The sequence below is a fragment of the Caretta caretta genome, chromosome 3, assembly GCF_965140235.1.
Source record: "Caretta caretta isolate rCarCar2 chromosome 3, rCarCar1.hap1, whole genome shotgun sequence".
NCBI classification, from domain to species: Eukaryota; Metazoa; Chordata; order Testudines; family Cheloniidae; genus Caretta; species Caretta caretta.
This window is the reverse complement of record NC_134208.1, coordinates 185,143,858-185,161,426: the sequence shown is the minus strand read 5'-3', so window position 1 is coordinate 185,161,426 and position 17,569 is coordinate 185,143,858. Positions and strand designations below refer to the sequence as shown.

The 17,569-nt window shown below is 44.0% G+C and overlaps 1 protein-coding gene across 2 annotated transcripts in view; it reads left to right on the top strand.

The window, feature by feature from the left end:
- Positions 1 to 218: 218 nt before the first annotated feature.
- MSH6 (mutS homolog 6) overlaps positions 219 to 17,569 on the top strand; it is a 30,585-nt gene continuing 13,234 nt past the window's right edge. Inside the window, exons 1-4 of one of the 2 annotated variants that reach the window (XM_048842933.2) lie at positions 219 to 505; positions 2,700 to 2,902; positions 6,519 to 6,688; positions 14,244 to 16,779. In XM_048842933.2, coding sequence (XP_048698890.1) covers positions 291 to 505; positions 2,700 to 2,902; positions 6,519 to 6,688; positions 14,244 to 16,779 — 3,124 coding nt within the window. In that variant the 5' untranslated portion in view covers positions 219 to 290. Of the gene's footprint in view, positions 506 to 2,699; positions 2,903 to 6,518; positions 6,689 to 9,892; positions 10,891 to 14,243; positions 16,780 to 17,569 lie in introns of those variants that run through there. The other variant, XM_048842934.2, reaches the window with a different exon arrangement.

The window sequence follows — 17,569 nt, the reverse complement described above, 5'->3', positions numbered from 1 at the left end:
ATGTGAAGGGTGCACGTCAGGATGCCACAGTGCAGTGGGTACAAGGCTGTACAGTGACTTGGGGGGCTACGCAGTGAAAAATTGGCCAGATTATTAATATGGCACATAATACCAGTTTATATGGGGCGGGCCGGGGCCGGCGCCGGCGCTAGGCAGGCACGGCTCTGGGCAAGCGCTGCCTGAGGCCCGCCTCCTCCGGGTCCCTCCACCCCCAGCAGAGGCGGGGCCGACGAAGTGGGTTTCGCGCTCTGGCCGGATTGGGCGGTAGGTCGTTGGTTCCCGCCGCAGCCATGTCTCGGCAAAGCACCCTGCTCCGCTTCTTCCCCAAGGCCCAGGCCCCTTCTCCTCCGGCCGCAGACAGGCGGAAGGCCTGGGCCTCCAGCGAGGCAGCCGGGGATGAGGCAGCCCTGGCTCCCGGAGGCGGCGCGGCGGAGATGGGACAATCCGGCGGAGTCGAGGCCCATGGGGCGAGGAAGGGGAGAACCAAGGCGGCCCGGGCCCCCAGGTAACCGGGTAGGCGGGTGTGTGGGAGTTCCTGGGGCTGTTGTTGGTGGTGCCGGGGGCATTGGTAGGCGGGAATTGCTATGGGCCGGGTGCGCTCGGCCGGTTGGCGTTGGGAGGGTGGCGCGAAAGGGGGTCGGTTTCTTTGCTTTTTCTCAGCACTCCCACCAGATGGAGCCAGTCGTGTGGCCTCTCCTCATCTCATCTCACAGCGGTATTGTGAAGATGGATACCGTAGTGATAAGCGCCATAGAAAAACCCATGAAAAAATTAATAATAATACGGTGTTTAGAGCACGGTTTGAATAGTGTGCAGTAACTAAGGGCTTATGTACATCAGTGGTTCTCAACCAGGGCGGCCTCGAGCAGGTTTCAGGGGGGCCCTCCAAGCAGGGCCAGTAATAGACTCACGGGGGCCCAGGGTAGAAAGGTTGCGCTGAAGCCCAGGTCCCTGAGCCATGCCACCTGGGGCTGAAGCTGAAGCCTGAGCAGTGTAGCTTTGTGGAGGCCCCTGTGGCATGGGCCCCAGGCAGTTGCTCTGCTTGCTACCCTCTAACGATGGCCCTGGCTTTTATATGCAGAAAACCAGTTATTGTGGCACAGGTGGGCCGTGGAGTTTTTATAGCATGTTGGGGGGGGGGGCGGCTCAGAAAGAAAAAGGTTGAGAATCTCTTATCTACACTACAGCACTGCAGGACCTTAGTGAAGACTCTATTACACGTACAGGAGAGCTTCTATCAGCTGTAATTCATCCACGTCCTTGAGAGGCAATAGTCATGTTGGCAGGAGAAGCTCTCCTGTTGACATAGCACTGTCTGCACTGGGGGTTAGGTGGATTTTTCACAGCCCCAAGCAATGTAATTTCACCGATGTAAGTTAGTAGTGTAGACCTGTCCTATAGTCACACACTGAATAAGGAGAAAACAAAATATTGAATCACTGCTTATTCAGTGAGCACCATCCATCCTGTATGTTAAATGAGACGAAGGTGCTGTGGAAATAAAGTGTGATCATTTTAATTACTGTATTATAATGCGTGCATACAAGGGGCTGATTTGAAATTGCAACCGTAATTCTGGCATTTCCTAATTTTTGAGTGCTTAATGTTGCAATCTTAGTGTTTTAAACTTTTTTTATGTGTAATTATTATAAAGTTGCTGTTAAAGAAAATTTTCCAGATTCTTAATAACGTACAAATGTACAGTGGGGTACGCAAACCTTTATATAATCTTACCACTTTCAGATAAAGTATGTGTCTTTTTTTTAAATACAGGAAGTCCATTTTCACTGAAACTGGCTTGTTCATAGAATATCAGGGTTGGACGGGAACCTCAGGAGGTCATCTAGTCCAACCCTCTGCTCAAAGCAGGACCAATCCCCAATTTTTGCCTCAGATCCCTAAATGGCCCCCTCAAGGATTGAACTCACAACCCTTGTTGCTAGGAATGAGCCAGTACTGGAAATAAACTGCTAGTGTAGATTAAATAAAACTTTTGGGGCGGGGAAAGGACTTAAAACAGCTTTGAAATAATTTCTTTCAGCGCTTAGTGAAAATCATGTTCAAAGAAACATTGAATAGCCATTTGTGAAGAAACAGTTTTTCTTCTAGCTTAAAGAAACCATGGTGAATCAATTAGCATTTAGTTAATCTTTCCTGAATATTATTGCTTGTTTGACGTCTTAATATGTGCTATAAAATCTGTGCTAATCAGCACTGGATTCCAGCTCTTGCTGATTTGAAAAACAGGCCATTGTTTTCCAATTTTTTTTAAAGTTCTCAGCATTCAACAGTCCTATTCCTGTTAGCTGCTGAGGTTTTTCGAAAGTTTTAGGCACTTCCCTTAGTGAGAAGTGAGTTCTGTTAAAAATCTGTTCTTAATTGCGGCTGCTAATTGCTCTTGAAAATCTGTTCCTGAAGATTTTTCCCTTTTAGCTAAATTATGTCCAGTATTTTTACACCCCCATGGATAATCTACTGGGTTTGCTAGAGGTCTTTGGGAGTGTAAGAACCAGGTTCTATTCGGTAAAAGTGTTTGCATGTAGAATATAACTGTTAACCCAAGAGCAACCAAGACCTGCTGAGACCAACCCCTCTCTCTAGGAGCGTCTGATAAATAGTTTGACTTAGAGGTAGTCTATAACTTTTATGAAGAGACTGACTTTGCACCTGTTAATCAAGTTCTGTGTCTGTCTTTGCAGTGTCTCCTGTGATTATTCACCTGGTGATTTGGTTTGGGCCAAGATGGAAGGGTACCCTTGGTGGCCGTGTCTTGTATACAACCACCCAACTGAAGAAACAGTAGTCAGAGCAAAAGGAAAATCCTCTCGTGTACATGTACAATTTTTTGATGACAGCCCAACAAGGGGCTGGGTTAGCATTAAATACTTAAAGCCATATAAAGGTAAGAGATGTAACTTAAATATTTGAAGAGGGAAATGGAGAGAGGCAGTTTGGTCTAAAGGAATAAACACTTCTGCTGACTTCCTGTGTGGGGAAAATTCCGTTTCCTATTGAATGGAAACTCACTGCTCTAAAGGGTTTTAAACAAAAAAATTGGTTTGTCCTTTTTTTTGCTTCTTCTGGATATAGAAAGTACATATTTTGTAAAGATTTTCAGTTTGTTTTTATTACCCTAGAACAGAGGTGGGCAAACTATGGCCCGCGGGACCCTCCTGCCTGACTCCTGGCCCAGGAGGCTGGTCCCCAGCCCCTCCCCCGCTGTTCCCCCTCTCCCACAGCCTCAGTGCGCTGCGTCGCTGGCGCAATGCTCTGGGCAGCGCAGTTGCAGAGCTGCAGCCTGACCCGGTGCTCTGGGCTGTGTGGCTGTAGTGCCGCCAGCCACTGGCGCACCAGGCAGTGCGGTAAGGGGGCAAGGGGGGTTGGATAGAGAGCTGGGGGAGTTTGGGGGTGTGGGCAGGGGGTTGGATGGGGCAGGGGTCCCGGGGGGCAGTCAGGAGTGGGGGGGGGTATTGGGGGTGGTCAGGGGACAGGGAGCGGTGGATAGGGCAGGAGTCCCGGGGGAGCAATCGGGATGAGAAGTTGGGGGATCGGATAGGAGATGGGGGCTGGGCCATGCCTGGCTGTCTGGGGAGACACAGCCTGCCTGAACCGGCCCTCCATACAATTTTGGAAACCCAATGTGGCCCTCAGGCCGAAAAATTTGCCTGCCCCTGCCCTAGAAATATCAGGAATGTCAAGCCTGGTCTTTCCTGATTTTGCTGGGGGACCTTGGGAGGTCTCAAGGATTGACATTTGTCTGAGAACAAAAGACTAGACGTAGGATTAGACACATTGATTACATAATTTAAGTTAACCATATCAGTTCTGGTGATTCTTAAGATTTTAGCTGGTTTATCTAAGTACAGCTTTAATTACTTCTAAATTCATACATTATATTAAAGTTTTATGGTAATATTAGAAGTTACAGAACAGATTAAATTATATTGTTTCAAAGAATGAATATAACTAGGGCTGTCGATTAATCGCAGTTAACTCATGATTAACTCAAATTAACCACGATTAATTTTTTTAATCGTGATTAATCACCGTTTTAATCGCACTGTTAAACAATAGAATACCAATGTAAATTTATTAAGTATTTTGGATGTTTGTCTACATTTTCATATGTACTGTATTCTATGTTGTAATAAAAATATACACTTTGATTTCAATTTACAAATATTTGCACTTTAAAAAGATAAACAAAAGAGATAATATTTTTCAATTCACCTCATAAGTACAGGCAGTCCTCAACTTTACAACGTTTGACTTAGGACGAACAGCACTTATGACGTTTTTGAATTGACACCCTGATTCGACTTACGACCATTCGTTTTGACTTTACGACACTCTGTCCCGCAATGGAGTGGATTGCTGTTCCTATTATGTTTCAACTTAGATGCAATTTTCAGGAACCAATTGTGTCGTAAATCTGAGGATTGCCTGTACTGTTGTGCAATCTTTGTTGTGAACTTGCAACTTACAAATGTAGATTTTTGTTGTTGTTACATAACTGCACTCAAAAACAAAACAATGTAAAACTTCAGAGCCTACAAGTCCACTCAGTCCTATTTCTTGTTCAGCCAATCACTAACACAAAAAGTTTGTTTACATTTACAGGAGATAATGCTGCCCTCTTCTTATTTACAGTGTCACCAGAAAGTGAGAACAGGCATTTGCATGGCACTTTTGTAGCTGGTATTGCAAGGTATTAGAGTGACCAGATAGAAAGTGTGAAAAATCGGGATGGGGGTGGGTGGTAATAGGTGCCTATATAAGAAAAAGCTCTGAATATTGGGACTGTCCCTATAAAATCGGGAGATCTGGTCACCCTACAAGGTATCTAAACAGTTATGCTAAACGTTCATATGTACCTTCATGCTTTGGCCACCATTCCAGAGGACATGCTTCCATGCTGATGACACTCATTTAAAAAATGTGTTAATTAAATTGTGACTGAACTCCTTGTGGGAGAATTGTATGTCTCCTGCTCTGTTTTACCCACATTCAGCCATATATTTCATGTTATAGCAGTCTCAGATGATGTCCAGCACAGCTTGTTCATTTTAAGAACACTTTCACTGCAGATTTGATAAAATGCAAAGAAGGTACCAATGTGAGTTTTCTAAAGGTAGCTACAGCACTCGACCCAAGGTTTAAGAATCTGAAGTGCCTTCCAAAATCTGAGAGGGATGAGGTGTGGAGCATGCTTTCGGAAGTCAGAAAAGAGAAACACTCCGCTGCAGAAACTACAGAACCCGAACCACCAAAAAAGAAAATCAACCTTCTGCTGGTGGCATCTGACTCCGATGATGAAAATGAACATGCATCGGTCCATACTGCTTTGGATTGTTATCGAGCAGAACCTGTCATCTGCATGGAATATGAATCTTTAGTATGAAACATATAAATCTTTAGCACATCTGGCATGTAAATATCTTCCAACGCCGGCTACAACAGTGTCATAAGAACACCTGTTCTCACTTTCAGGTGACTTTGTGAACAAGAAGCAGGCAGCATTATCTCCTGTAAATGTAAACAAACAAAAGCATTTACCCCATCTGTGCTCTCCCAGAGCTGGGAGTGGGGCTGTGGCTTGCGGAGGGGAAGAGAGGTTAGGGGTGGGTATGGGGCCGGGAGGCTGGGGGCAGGGGCAGAGCTGCAGCCAGGCTGTGGTGGGGGCTGGCAGCTGGGACCGTGGCCAGGTGCGGCTCTGCTCCCTGCCCTGCCACCAGCCTTGGCCCTGGGCTGGGAACTAGAGCTGCAGCTGAGGATGGGGGCAGGGGTAGGGCCAGGAGCAGAGTCGTGCTGGGGACGGGGCATGCAGCTGGGTGGTGCTCCCTCCCTACCCCCCTATGGGGGCTGGCCTGGGCCATGCTTCCCCGGATGTTCCTCTATGCCCCTCTAGGGGGGTGTGCCCCACAGTTTGGGGGCCTCTGTTCTAACTGAAAAGCCAGTGGGTAGAAGCTGGATTACTAACTTCAACCCCAGTTCCTTAAAGTGATCCACAGAAAGGGCATAAGGTTCTATTTGAGTAGGTCCCATTCCCAGATCATGGTCTCAATTTGAGCTCTCATGCTGCCAGTGTAAAATGTTGTTTTTCCAACCATGACAGGTACTGTCAGATACAGCATTTGCAATTAAATTCTAAATCCAGAAAATAGTTCTCTTATAATTGGATAAATGTTCAGACCAATCAGCTGTAGAAATGTGAGACTCATCCAGTGTTCTTGCACTAAGTACACATTTTACTGGACACATATACAAACTTATTCTCTTAGGCATGTCATGCCCCCACTTCTTCATGCTGAACAAATAAGTTTACATGTTTAAAATCAGTAAGATGGAATAATTTCACGTTGGACTTGTCATATTGGACTTGTGATTGAAAAATGCTGGATGATACTAGTGGTCTGAACATAATTTATTTAAATGCGGAGAGTGAGCATCTACAGTGGTGACTGGTCTCAGGCTGGACTTTGCTTCAGGTTCTGACATATTATTTGCATGTTTTGTAGGCTCAGCGGTTAGGGAAACGCAGAGGGGAGGTATGTTTTACAGTTCAAAGCCTGAAATTAAAAGAGCAATGGAAATGGCAGATGAGGCTATGCGCAAAGATAAAACTAAGCGGCTTGAGCTGGCAGTGTGCAATGAACCTTCAGATACTGAAGATGAGGAAGAGATGGAGGTAATTCTTTTCTGTTTTTTGTGATCTCATTGCAGAGGTGGTGTTAGAACTGGGAAAAAGAGCCCACATTTGCTATGTTGTCATCTTATCCTTTCCTTTCTCAATAACCCCTTTTGTTGTCTGAATCAGGAGTAATCCAGAAAACATTTGGGTTCTAATGAAACCTGTTAATAGCGAAAGAATAGCATTCCTGCATATTGTTACTGTTGCAGAATGTAGAAGCGTAGGAAAGAAATGAATTTCCGTATTGATCAGATCAGTGTCTCATCTTATACTTCAGAATAGTGTACAAGAAACAGCATAGTGAGTGAGCAGATATGGAACAAACTATCCATATGAAACATGGGTCTTAATTGTAGAAATGGGGGGCACCCTCACTGACAAACTTGTCATGTGGAAAATTGGGTTCATATTCCTGTCTCCTGGCCAGTTTGTAATCCATGAAAATACTTTACATCTCACCCCATATCCGCTTTGGTTTCCTTAACAGACTTTGAAGATTTTCTTTTACATTCAGTCCCAGCTTTCATTTTTCTTCAAGAAAAACACCAAACACAAAACCTTCTAGATGTGTTCTTCACAAAAATAACCTTTGGCAGGAATTTGGGGTACCTAGCCCCCTTCTCTTGGAGACAGGTAGAGACACAGACATTTATATAAAATAAGTTAGGGATGTGTTCTTTAAAAAAAATCCAAAAAACTCTGAACTTTCCCAGCCCTATGAATAATAATGCTGTGGTTATGGTGGATGGTTGTGGTGAGGAGACAGTAAAAAGGTTGTCTTGCAGGCCTTCCCATATTTAATAATACCTAGTTTTATATGGAATTTTTCATCAGTTGATCTCAGTGCTTTACAAAGGAGGTCAATATCATTATGCCTATTTTACAGATGGGGAAACTGGGCAAGTTACTTCACCTCTCTCTTCCTCAAACTCACTCAGTAGGCCAGTGGCTGAGCAAGGACTAGAATCCAGGACTCCTGAGCCCTACTCCAGTGCTCTATCCACTACACCACACTGCTAAGGCTGGCTCTATTGAGAGCAGGTGTGGTGGATAGGGCACTAGACTGGAAGTCTTAAGACTTGGGTATGATTCCTGTTCTCCTGTTGACCTCCTGTGTAACTTGCAGTCTCACTTATCCAGTCTGTGCTTCCATTTCCTTATCTGTAAAAGGGGGATAATACTTACCCACCTCTAAAGCTTTTTGCAAATGATGGAATGCTATATAAGTGCTATCTGGCCATGATAAATTTGTTACATTTAGTGTGGAAGTGGTTATGTTGGAGAAATTAGTGGAATCTAAGATCTTTATGTTGAAGAGATCTATAATCATGGCCCATGCAGTGCCTGCATTTGAAAAACTGAAAAGGGATCTAGCCCAGAAGTTCTCAAACTGTGGTCCGCAAGCTCCATTCAGGTGGTCTATGGATAGTTCCCTCTAAGGTGCATGCCTGGATGGCCGCACACAAGAGAATGAAGGGTCACCCACCTAATTAATGGAGCCGTGCAGGCATGGCTCCACTACTTAGGTGCCTGGACCCTGGAGAAGACGCACGTGTAAGGTGAGGTGTCAGCCTTGGGGGGGAATAGGGGGTAGATGGGCGGGGGAAGTGGGGTGATGAGAGGGGATGGGGGGAATTTGGCAGGTGCAGGGCTGCGATGGCCAGAGAAAGAGGCGACTTTCCCCAGCTCCAGGGAGGTGGCTGCCGGGGCGAGACGGCCCTCCTTCCCAGCCTCAGCTCTGTGATTGCTGTGGTGGAGGAGAGAAGGCACATCCATCACATTAGAAAGGTAAGACTACTGATATTAAAATGAGTTGTGTGCTTTTATTTGTAGAACAAAAAAACCTAATTATTATTAGGGTTTTTTTTATATAGTGCTTTTATCCAAAGCACTTTACAATAGCTAGCTAAGTACAAACAACATTTGGAAAGATCATTAAGTGGTCCGCCGAGACTCTCAGCAATCTTCAAGTGGTCCACAGGAAAAAAGTTTGAGAACTACTGCTCTAGCCTAACATTACAGTTAATTGGCTATTTTAGCTGTTGAAATGTAATTTATTAGTGACGTCCACTTGTAGCATATCAGGTGGCATTAATAGTAAAGACAAATGAGCAGTCAGAAGTAAATCAAAATTCCACTACAAGATGCACCTTGTAAGGGATAGTTACTTATAACATATTCTAGTGGTTTTGATTAAGCTCTGAATTTTCAATAACTGAAAACTTGGCAAGAAAGAAAATGGGTTTAATGTTCAATGTTTGTGGGGGAGTGGGCAGACAAAAGTACATCTGACCACAAACTAGGGCCAAGCTTTAAAAATAGAAAGGGGGGGGGAAGATGTTTAAAATCAGACACTTAAGTAGGTGTTTAAACATGAATTTCAGAAGCAAACTACAAGCATGCATTTTTTGCAAATTTTGGCTAAGACTTCCTATACCAGGGGTCGGCAACTTTTTAGAAGTGGTGTACCGAGTCTTCATTTATTCACATTAATTTAAGGTTTCGCGTGCCAATAATACATTTTAACATTTTTTAGAAAGTCTCTCTATAAGTCTATATATTATATAACTAAACTATTGTCATATGTAAACAAGGTTTTCAAAATGTTTAAGAAGCTTCATTTAAAATTAAATTGCTGCCGGCCTGGAGTTCCGTTCACCTAGGCTGGCAGCAGGCTGAGCGGGGCCTGTGGCCGGGACCCCGGCTGGCAAGGGGCCCGCAGCCAGAACCCCAGACCAGCAGCGTGCTGAGCGGCTCAGCCCGCTACCGGTGTGGGGTTCCGTCCACTGGCTCCTGCCAGCCAGGGTCCCTGGTGCCGGCCCCGCTCAGCCCGCTGCCGGTCTGGGATCCCGGCCCTGTCCACATAGAGTAGACCTTCTCCCTGGTTCTAGCCATTCTCTTCCTCTCTGTGCACTGAGATGAGGGTGGGAGTGCGCTGAGAACAGGGCTGGGGGTGCAGAATCTGGCCAGGAGCTAGAATGAGGGAGGGGGCTCAGGGTTGGGGCAGGAGGTTTGGGTGTGGAGTGCTTACCTGGGAAGCTCCCATTTGGTGCGAGGGGTGCAAGTGGGAATGTGTGTGTGTGTGCAGGAGCTCCCATTTGGTGCTCAGGGTGGGGGTGGGGATGTGGAGGGTGCAAGAGTCAGGGTATGGGTGTGGGGGCATTGGAGGGGATATGCCCTGATTCCACCCCCTTCCCCAAGGTCCCCGGAGCAGAGAGCGCGCTGCGGCTCTGCTTTTCCCTCTCCCCCTCGGTAGCAAGGGCCATCAGCTGATTGGCCGCAGAGAGGGAGAGGAGGGGCAGGAACCCAGCATGTTGAGGGAAGAGGTGGGGGGAGGGGGAAGCTTGCCTGTCCTGCAAGGAGAGAGCAGTGGATGAAAAAGAGTGGGCCAGGCAGGATTTTTAATGGCACGCTGTTGTCTGCCGGGGTCCCCACGCATCACTAGATTGTTAAAGGGACAGCGTCAAGATAGTTTCACTTACATTACAGTTAACTGGAAAGAACAAAGGAAATGGGTTACCTAGGGAGGTTATGGGATCTCTGGCACTGGAGGCTTTTAAGAACAGGTTAGATAAACTTACATCAAGGAGGGTCCAAGTATACTTTTACCCACCCTGCCATGCTGAGGCAGGATTATGTACACTGCAGCGGAGAAGTGTAATTTCCAGCTTGAGTAAGACAGACCTGTGATAGCTCAACTTGAGCTAGTATGCTTACAATAGCAGTGTTGGATGTTGCTCATGCCACCATCAGTGCTGCTAGTTGCCTGGGGTCAGGGGTCAGGTGGGTTTGGAATCTGGAAGCTAGCTGAAGCTGCTATCAGTGCTGCAACAGCCATACTATTTTTAGCATACTAGCTCAACCTGAGCTAGCATGACCCTGTTTACTTTTGCTGGAAATCTCACCTCCTAGCTGCAGTGTGGACATAACTTTGAGGTCACTTTCAGCTCTATGTTTCTGTGATTTTTAAAAAGAAGTCTTACTTCAGTTTGTGTTTTGACAGCACTTTGATCTGTTTCACATTTCTCTTGCTATGTGTGATTCAGACAGCAACAAGGAAGAAAGTCTTAAAATGTAGTAAAAAACCAAAAAACAAAAACAGGAGTACTTGTGGCACCTTAGAGACTAACAAATTAATTAGAGCATAAGCTTTCGTGGGCTACAGCCAACTTCATCGGATGCACTGAATGGAACATATGGTAAGAAGATACATATACATACAGAGAAGGTGGAACTTGTAGTGTAAATCAAAATTGGCAAGGGAACTACTGAGCAGGTGATGTTCCTGAAACTACTTCTATTTCAATGTTTTGAAATTGACTAGGTTTTTAAGAGATTTTTAACACTTAATGTTGTTTTTGCCCAGGCTTCTAGGAAATGGGATTTACCATCTTAAACTTGTCATAGCTATCATTAATTGATGTGTGACCTTGTCTAAATTTGCTGATTGACTAAGCTCCAGAGTGCTATTTGGTTTGCTGACTGGTGAGTTTCATAGTCTTAAACTTCAGTTGGATTGCACAGCTTCAAGCAGCCTCCATGTGTGGGAAGATCCCACCTTGCAGCTGGACTGCTAAAATGAAAGCCAAGAAGGGGGTCTCAGTTTTGTCCCTGCTCAGCCCCCTGGCCAGTTGGGGCTGTGGGGGAAGGGAACTGGTTCAGATCTTTACTCCTCCAGCACTATTTCTGTGTAACTGTTAAGCAGTAGCTGAATGTGCTAAGCAGGGTTATGTTTCTTTTCCTGCTTAGCCCAGTTACAGTGAGTCAGGTACAGCTGAATGGCTTCAGACCAAATAATGTAATTGTAGCCATTGAAAGTAGGTCCAGTCTGATGACTCAGCTATGCCCTTTCCCTCTGTCTTTTCAGTGTCATAAGTCTACCAGTTCTGTGTATCTTATGTATTTGTATAGCCCCCATCATAGGATCTGATTGTCTCACAGTCCTTTATGTATTTATCTTTACAACACCTCTGTGAGGTAGGGAAGTGCTGTAACCCCAATTTACAGATGGGAAAACAGAGGCACTGAGAGATATTGACTTGCCCAAAATCACAAGTCTGTAGCGGAGCAGGGAATCGAACCAGAGGCCTGGGCTGGCACCCTAACCACTGAACTGGATCATTTTTCTTCTTTCTGCATAGTTGATTTTGAAAAATGGGATAAACAAGAACTAGATTTCTAATTGTGTTTGATCCTTAAATATATAAACAGGAGGAAGGCAAGGTCTTGGAGAGATCAAATTCATCAGTGTTTGTTAGTTCTGCCTGGATTTATGCAGGGCTTTGCCTAAGGCCCTTCAGAGATCATTGTATAATTTTGGTTATATAATCTGGGATTGAAGCATGGAACTTCATTAATTTGTTGCTGATGCAAAAGTGCAAGAGTCCAGTACACTCCATAGAAAATCAGATTGCATCAGTTTAGTTTGGCATCTCTTAACACTATAAAAAGGTTCATTTAAAGAAATTATTGAATTCTATCTTCTCCTAATAATACCAAAAAGATGGTCAAAATGGAAAATTAGTTTGTCAAATGAGGACCAAAAAATGCCGCCATGGCTAAAAGACAGAGTGAAAAAGGGGTTAGAGGCTAAAAGGCATCCTTTAAAAACTGGACATCAGCTTCTACTGAGGAGAATAGAAAGATACACAAACTCTGGCAAATCAAGTGTAAAAGTTTAATTAGGCAGGCCAAAAAGAATTTGAAGAGCAACTAGCAAAAGACTTGAAAAAAAATTTGGTGTTAGTTTTCAAGTACATCAGAAGCAGGGAGCTTGCCAAACAGTCAGTGCAGCCACTGGATGATCAAGGTATGAAAGGAGCACTCACAGAAGACAAGGGTCGTTGCAGAGAAGTTAAATTAATTCTTTGCATCGGTGTTCACTACAGAAGATGAAGGGGAGATCCCCCACACCCAAGGCTTCTTTTAGGTGACAAATCTGAGGAACTGTCCCAGATTGTCACTAGAGGTGGTTTGGAACATGTCTGATAAAGTAAACAGTAATAAGTTACCAGGATCAGACGGTATTCACCCAAGAGTTCTGAAGGAACTCGGATATGAAATCGCAGAACTACTAACTGTGGTATGTAACCTAGCACTTAAATCAGACTCTCTGTACCACGTGACTGGATGATAGCTAGTATAACACCCATTTTAAAAAATGGCTCCAGAGGTGATTCTGGCAATTACAAGCCGATAAGCCTAAGTTCAGTACTAAGCAAATTGGTTGGAAGTATAGTAAAGAACAGAATTATCAGAGATACAGATAAACCTGATATGTGGGGGAAGAGTCAACACTGCTATTGTAAAGGGAAATCATGCCTCACCTGTCTATTAGTATTCTTTGAGGGTGTCAGCAAGCATATGGACAAACGTGATCCAGTTGATATAGGATGTTTGGATTTTCAGAAAGCCTTTGAGAAGGTCCCATACCAAAGGCTCTTAAGCAAAGTAAGCAGCATGGGATATGAGGGAAGGTCCTCTTGTGGTTCAGTAACTGGTTAGAAGACCAGAAACAAAGGTAGGAATAAATGGTCAGTTTTCAGAATGGAGAGAGGTAAATAGCGGAGGTCCCCCAAAGATCTGTACTGGGACCAGTGCTGTTCACCATATTCATAAATGATCTGGAAAAGGGAGTAAACAGGGAGGTGGCAAAATTTGCATACTATACAAAATTACTTAAGGTAGTTAAGTCCAAAGCTGACTGCTCAGAGTTACAAAGGGCTCCCATAAAACGGAGTGAACAAAATGGCAGATGAAATTCAGTGTTGATAAATGCAAAGCAATGCCCATTGGAAAACATAATCCCAACTATACAAACAAAATGCTGGGGGTCTAAATTAGCTGTTACCACTCAATAAAGATCTTGGCGTCATCATGGATAGTTCTCTGAAAACATCTACTCAGTGTGCAGTAGCAGTCTTTTTTGACTAACAGAACCATTAGGAAAAGGCTAGATAATAAAACAGACAGTAAATATAATGCCGCTATATAAATCCATGATACACCCACACCTTGAGTAGTGCGTGTGTTGCTGGTTGCCCCATCTCAAAAAGATATATTAGAATTGGAAAAAATAGAGAAGGGCAACAAAAATGATATGGTATGGTACAGCTTCCATATGAGGAAAAATTAAAAAGACTGGGACTGTTCAGCATGGAAATGAGATAGGTTTATAAAATCATGAATGGTGTGGATGAAGAAAGGGACTAGAGGTGTTGTTTACCCTTTCACATAACACAAGAAACAAGAGTCACCTAATGAAATTAACAGGCAGCAAGTGTAAAACAAAAGGAAGTACTTCATACAACGCATGATCGATCTGTTGAACTCCTTGCCAGGGGATGTTGTGAAGGTCAAAAGCATAAGCAAATTCATGGTGGGTAGGTCCATCAATGGCTATTAGCCAAGATGGTCAGGGATGCAGCCCTATGCAGTGGGTGTCCCTAAGCCAAATGCTGGGACTGGATGACAGAATGGATCACTTGATAATTGCCCTCTTCTGTTTTATCTTTGTAGGTGATTAAGCAATTTGCCTTTTGCTTTTCAACAGGTTAGTGAAAGTGCTTCGGGCAACAGTGAAGATTATGATAGTGAGGAGGAGGAGAAAAAAAAAAAGCTGCCGGCAAGCAGGTGGAGAAGTGGTGGGAAAGCCAAAAAACGAAGAGTGGTGGACTCTGACAGTAACAATGAAGGTTCAGATGAAGAGTTTAAACCAGATGCTAAAGATGAAGCAAGCAGTGATGAAGCAAGCAGCGGAATGGGCGAAGGTGAATCTGCCAGCTCTGAGACAGACACGAAGATGGATGCAGATAGTCCTGTGAAAGTCCCTTCTAAACGAAAGAGAGAAACTGACCGCAAACCTGCTAAAAGGAATAGGTTGGAAAATGACCATCCTGAAACACCCAAAAGAGCAATAACTGTTTTATTAGAAACCAAGTCAAGGCTGACCTCTTTTGCAGCGCCTGAAAACTTTGAGTCTCAGCCAAATGTTAGCAGTTCTACTATATGGGAACATGATAAACTTGAATGGCTTCAGGAAGGGAAAAAGAGAGATGGATGTAGAAGACGACAAAGTGATCCTCATTACGACCCATGTACCCTTCATGTGCCAGAGGACTACCTTAACAAGTGTACCCCAGGAATGCGGAAGTGGTGGCAGCTAAAGTCTCAGAACTTTGATGCTGTAATCTTCTACAAAGTTGGGAAGTTCTATGAGTTGTATCATATGGATGCAGTCACTGGTGTAAATGAGCTGGGACTGATATTTATGAAAGGTATTTGGGCCCATTCAGGTTTTCCAGAAATTGCATTTGGCAGATTCTCTGATGTTCTAGTACAGAAGGGGTACAAAGTAGTCCGGGTTGAGCAGACAGAGACTCCTGAGATGATGGAAGCACGCTGCAGATCCCTGGCCCACCCAACAAAGTTTGATAGGGTTGTACGCAGAGAAATATGCAGGATAATTACCAAAGGGACACAGACCTACAGTGTTCTGGATGGAGACCCTTCTGAAAAACTTAATAAATACCTTCTCAGTGTAAAAGAAAAAGTTGAAGACACTTCTGGCCACCACCGTGCATATGGTGTCTGTTTTGTTGACACATCGGTGGGAAAATTTTATGTGGGCCAGTTTCCAGATGACCGCCACTGCTCCAGGTTTAGAACTTTGGTGGCACACTACACTCCGGTGCAGATCCTGTTTGAGAAGGGAAATCTGTCTGCAGACACACACAAGATATTAAAAGGCTCACTCTCTTCTTCCATGCAAGAAGGCTTGATCTCTGGCTCCCAGTTCTGGAATGCATCTAAAACACTGAAAACTCTAATTGAAGAAAGCTACTTTGAGGATAAGCAAAATGTTGATGATAGGTTTATTCTGCCTCCTGTGATCAAATCCATGACATCAGAAATTGACTCTCTGGGTCTTACTCCTGGTGAAAACTCTGAGTTAGCTTTGTCAGCTCTCGGTGGATGTGTCTTCTACCTCAAGAAATGCCTTATTGACCAGGAGCTCTTATCTCTGGCAAACTTTGAGGAGTATGTTCCTGTGGACATTGATGTTGTAAAAGCTAAAGGATCAAGCAGTTTCTTTGCTAAAACCAATCAGCGGATGGTGCTGGATGGGGTGACACTAACAAACTTGGAAATCCTGCAGAATGGAACTACTGGCACCACAGAAGGCACATTACTGGAAAGGATTGACATTTGTTGTACCCCTTTTGGAAAGCGACTCCTGAAACAGTGGATATGTGCACCCCTCTGTAATCCCCACTCCATCAATGATCGTTTGGATGCAGTTGAAGATCTTCTGGCAGTTCCTGATAAAATGTTTGAAGTTAGTGAACTTCTGAAGAAACTTCCAGATCTTGAAAGGCTCCTAAGCAAAATTCACAGTATTGGATCACCACTTAAAAGTGAGACTCATCCAGACAACAGGGCTATCTTTTATGAAGAAACCAGATACAGTAAAAAAAAAATCACTGACTTCTTGTCTACATTGGAAGGATTTAAAGTAATGCTTGAGACCATAGGGATCATGGAAGAAATTGCTGCTGATTTCAAATCTAAAATACTTAAGCAGTTAGTCACTCTGAAGTCGAAAAATCCAGAGGGCTGTTTTCCAGACCTGAGTACAGAACTTAAAAGATGGGATACTGCTTTTGACCACAATGAGGCTCGAAAGACTGGAGTGATTACTCCGAAGGCTGGGTTTGACCCTGATTATGATAAAGCACTAAAGGATATTACAGACATTGAAGAGAATCTTCGGGAGTATTTGGATAAACAACGCAAACGGCTTGGATTCAAAGCCATGCTTTATTGGGGAGCAGGCAAAAACCGCTACCAAATGGAAATTCCAGAAAATGCAATATCTCACAATTTGCCTGAGGAATATGAATTGAAGTCCACCAGAAAGGGTTATAAACGTTACTGGACCAAGGAGATAGAGAAGATGCTGGCAGAGATGGTCAATGCTGAAGAACGGAGAGATGCAGCGCTGAAAGACTGTATGAGGAGACTGTTCCACAATTTTGATAAAAATAGCAAAGACTGGCAAACAGCAGTGGAATGCTTTGCTGTATTAGGTAAGATTTTTTTAAATTGCTTATCAAGCTAATAAAAATATCCTATTATCTGATAGTACTGAAAACCCAGAAATCTGGTGTGGACAAGCTAAAACACTGCTGAGAGGCAGCTACTAACCTGCTCTTAAAATCCTGAGTGCAGTGTTAGACCAGTGCATTTGACCTTGGCATGAAAATGAGAAGTAGCCACCTGAATTTTTCTAAATTCAATTAAACAGCAGCAGCAATGAATCACCGGGCCCTGCTGTTTTACAAGTTCCTTCTTTGCATATTGCACTTGGAGGTTTGCATTGCCTGTTATGTCCTCCCACAAGTTCAGTATAAATGGTCAGTTAGCACATTTAGGAATCTTAAGTGCAGATCAGCTGCTTGTTCTCAAGGAGTGATAAAACATACAAACACTACTGTGCAAAAAAGTCCTAATGAAAGTACATAGACCTTTTAATGGCTTCAGATTTTATTGTGGAAGTAAAGCTCGAGCCAGGAAAGGCCGAACAATCCTTTTCCTTCCCCCTTAGCTGTTTTATAGTAGGAAGCCAACTACCTTTTACTCCTGAATCACTTAAACAACCACCTACCTTCTCTCTTGAAGAGGAGTGTTGGGGGTTGGAAGATAGGCCAGTAAGATAGCTTCCTCAAATCTGCTGTTAACTCTTCTCCCAGAAATTATCTTCTGTGTTCACCTGCCACATCTGCAGAACTAGAAGTACTACTATGCATGTTGAGAGTGCTCTGTTAGCATGGAGCACTCTGGGATATCTCTGCTCTGGAGAGAAATAAAGCATAGTGT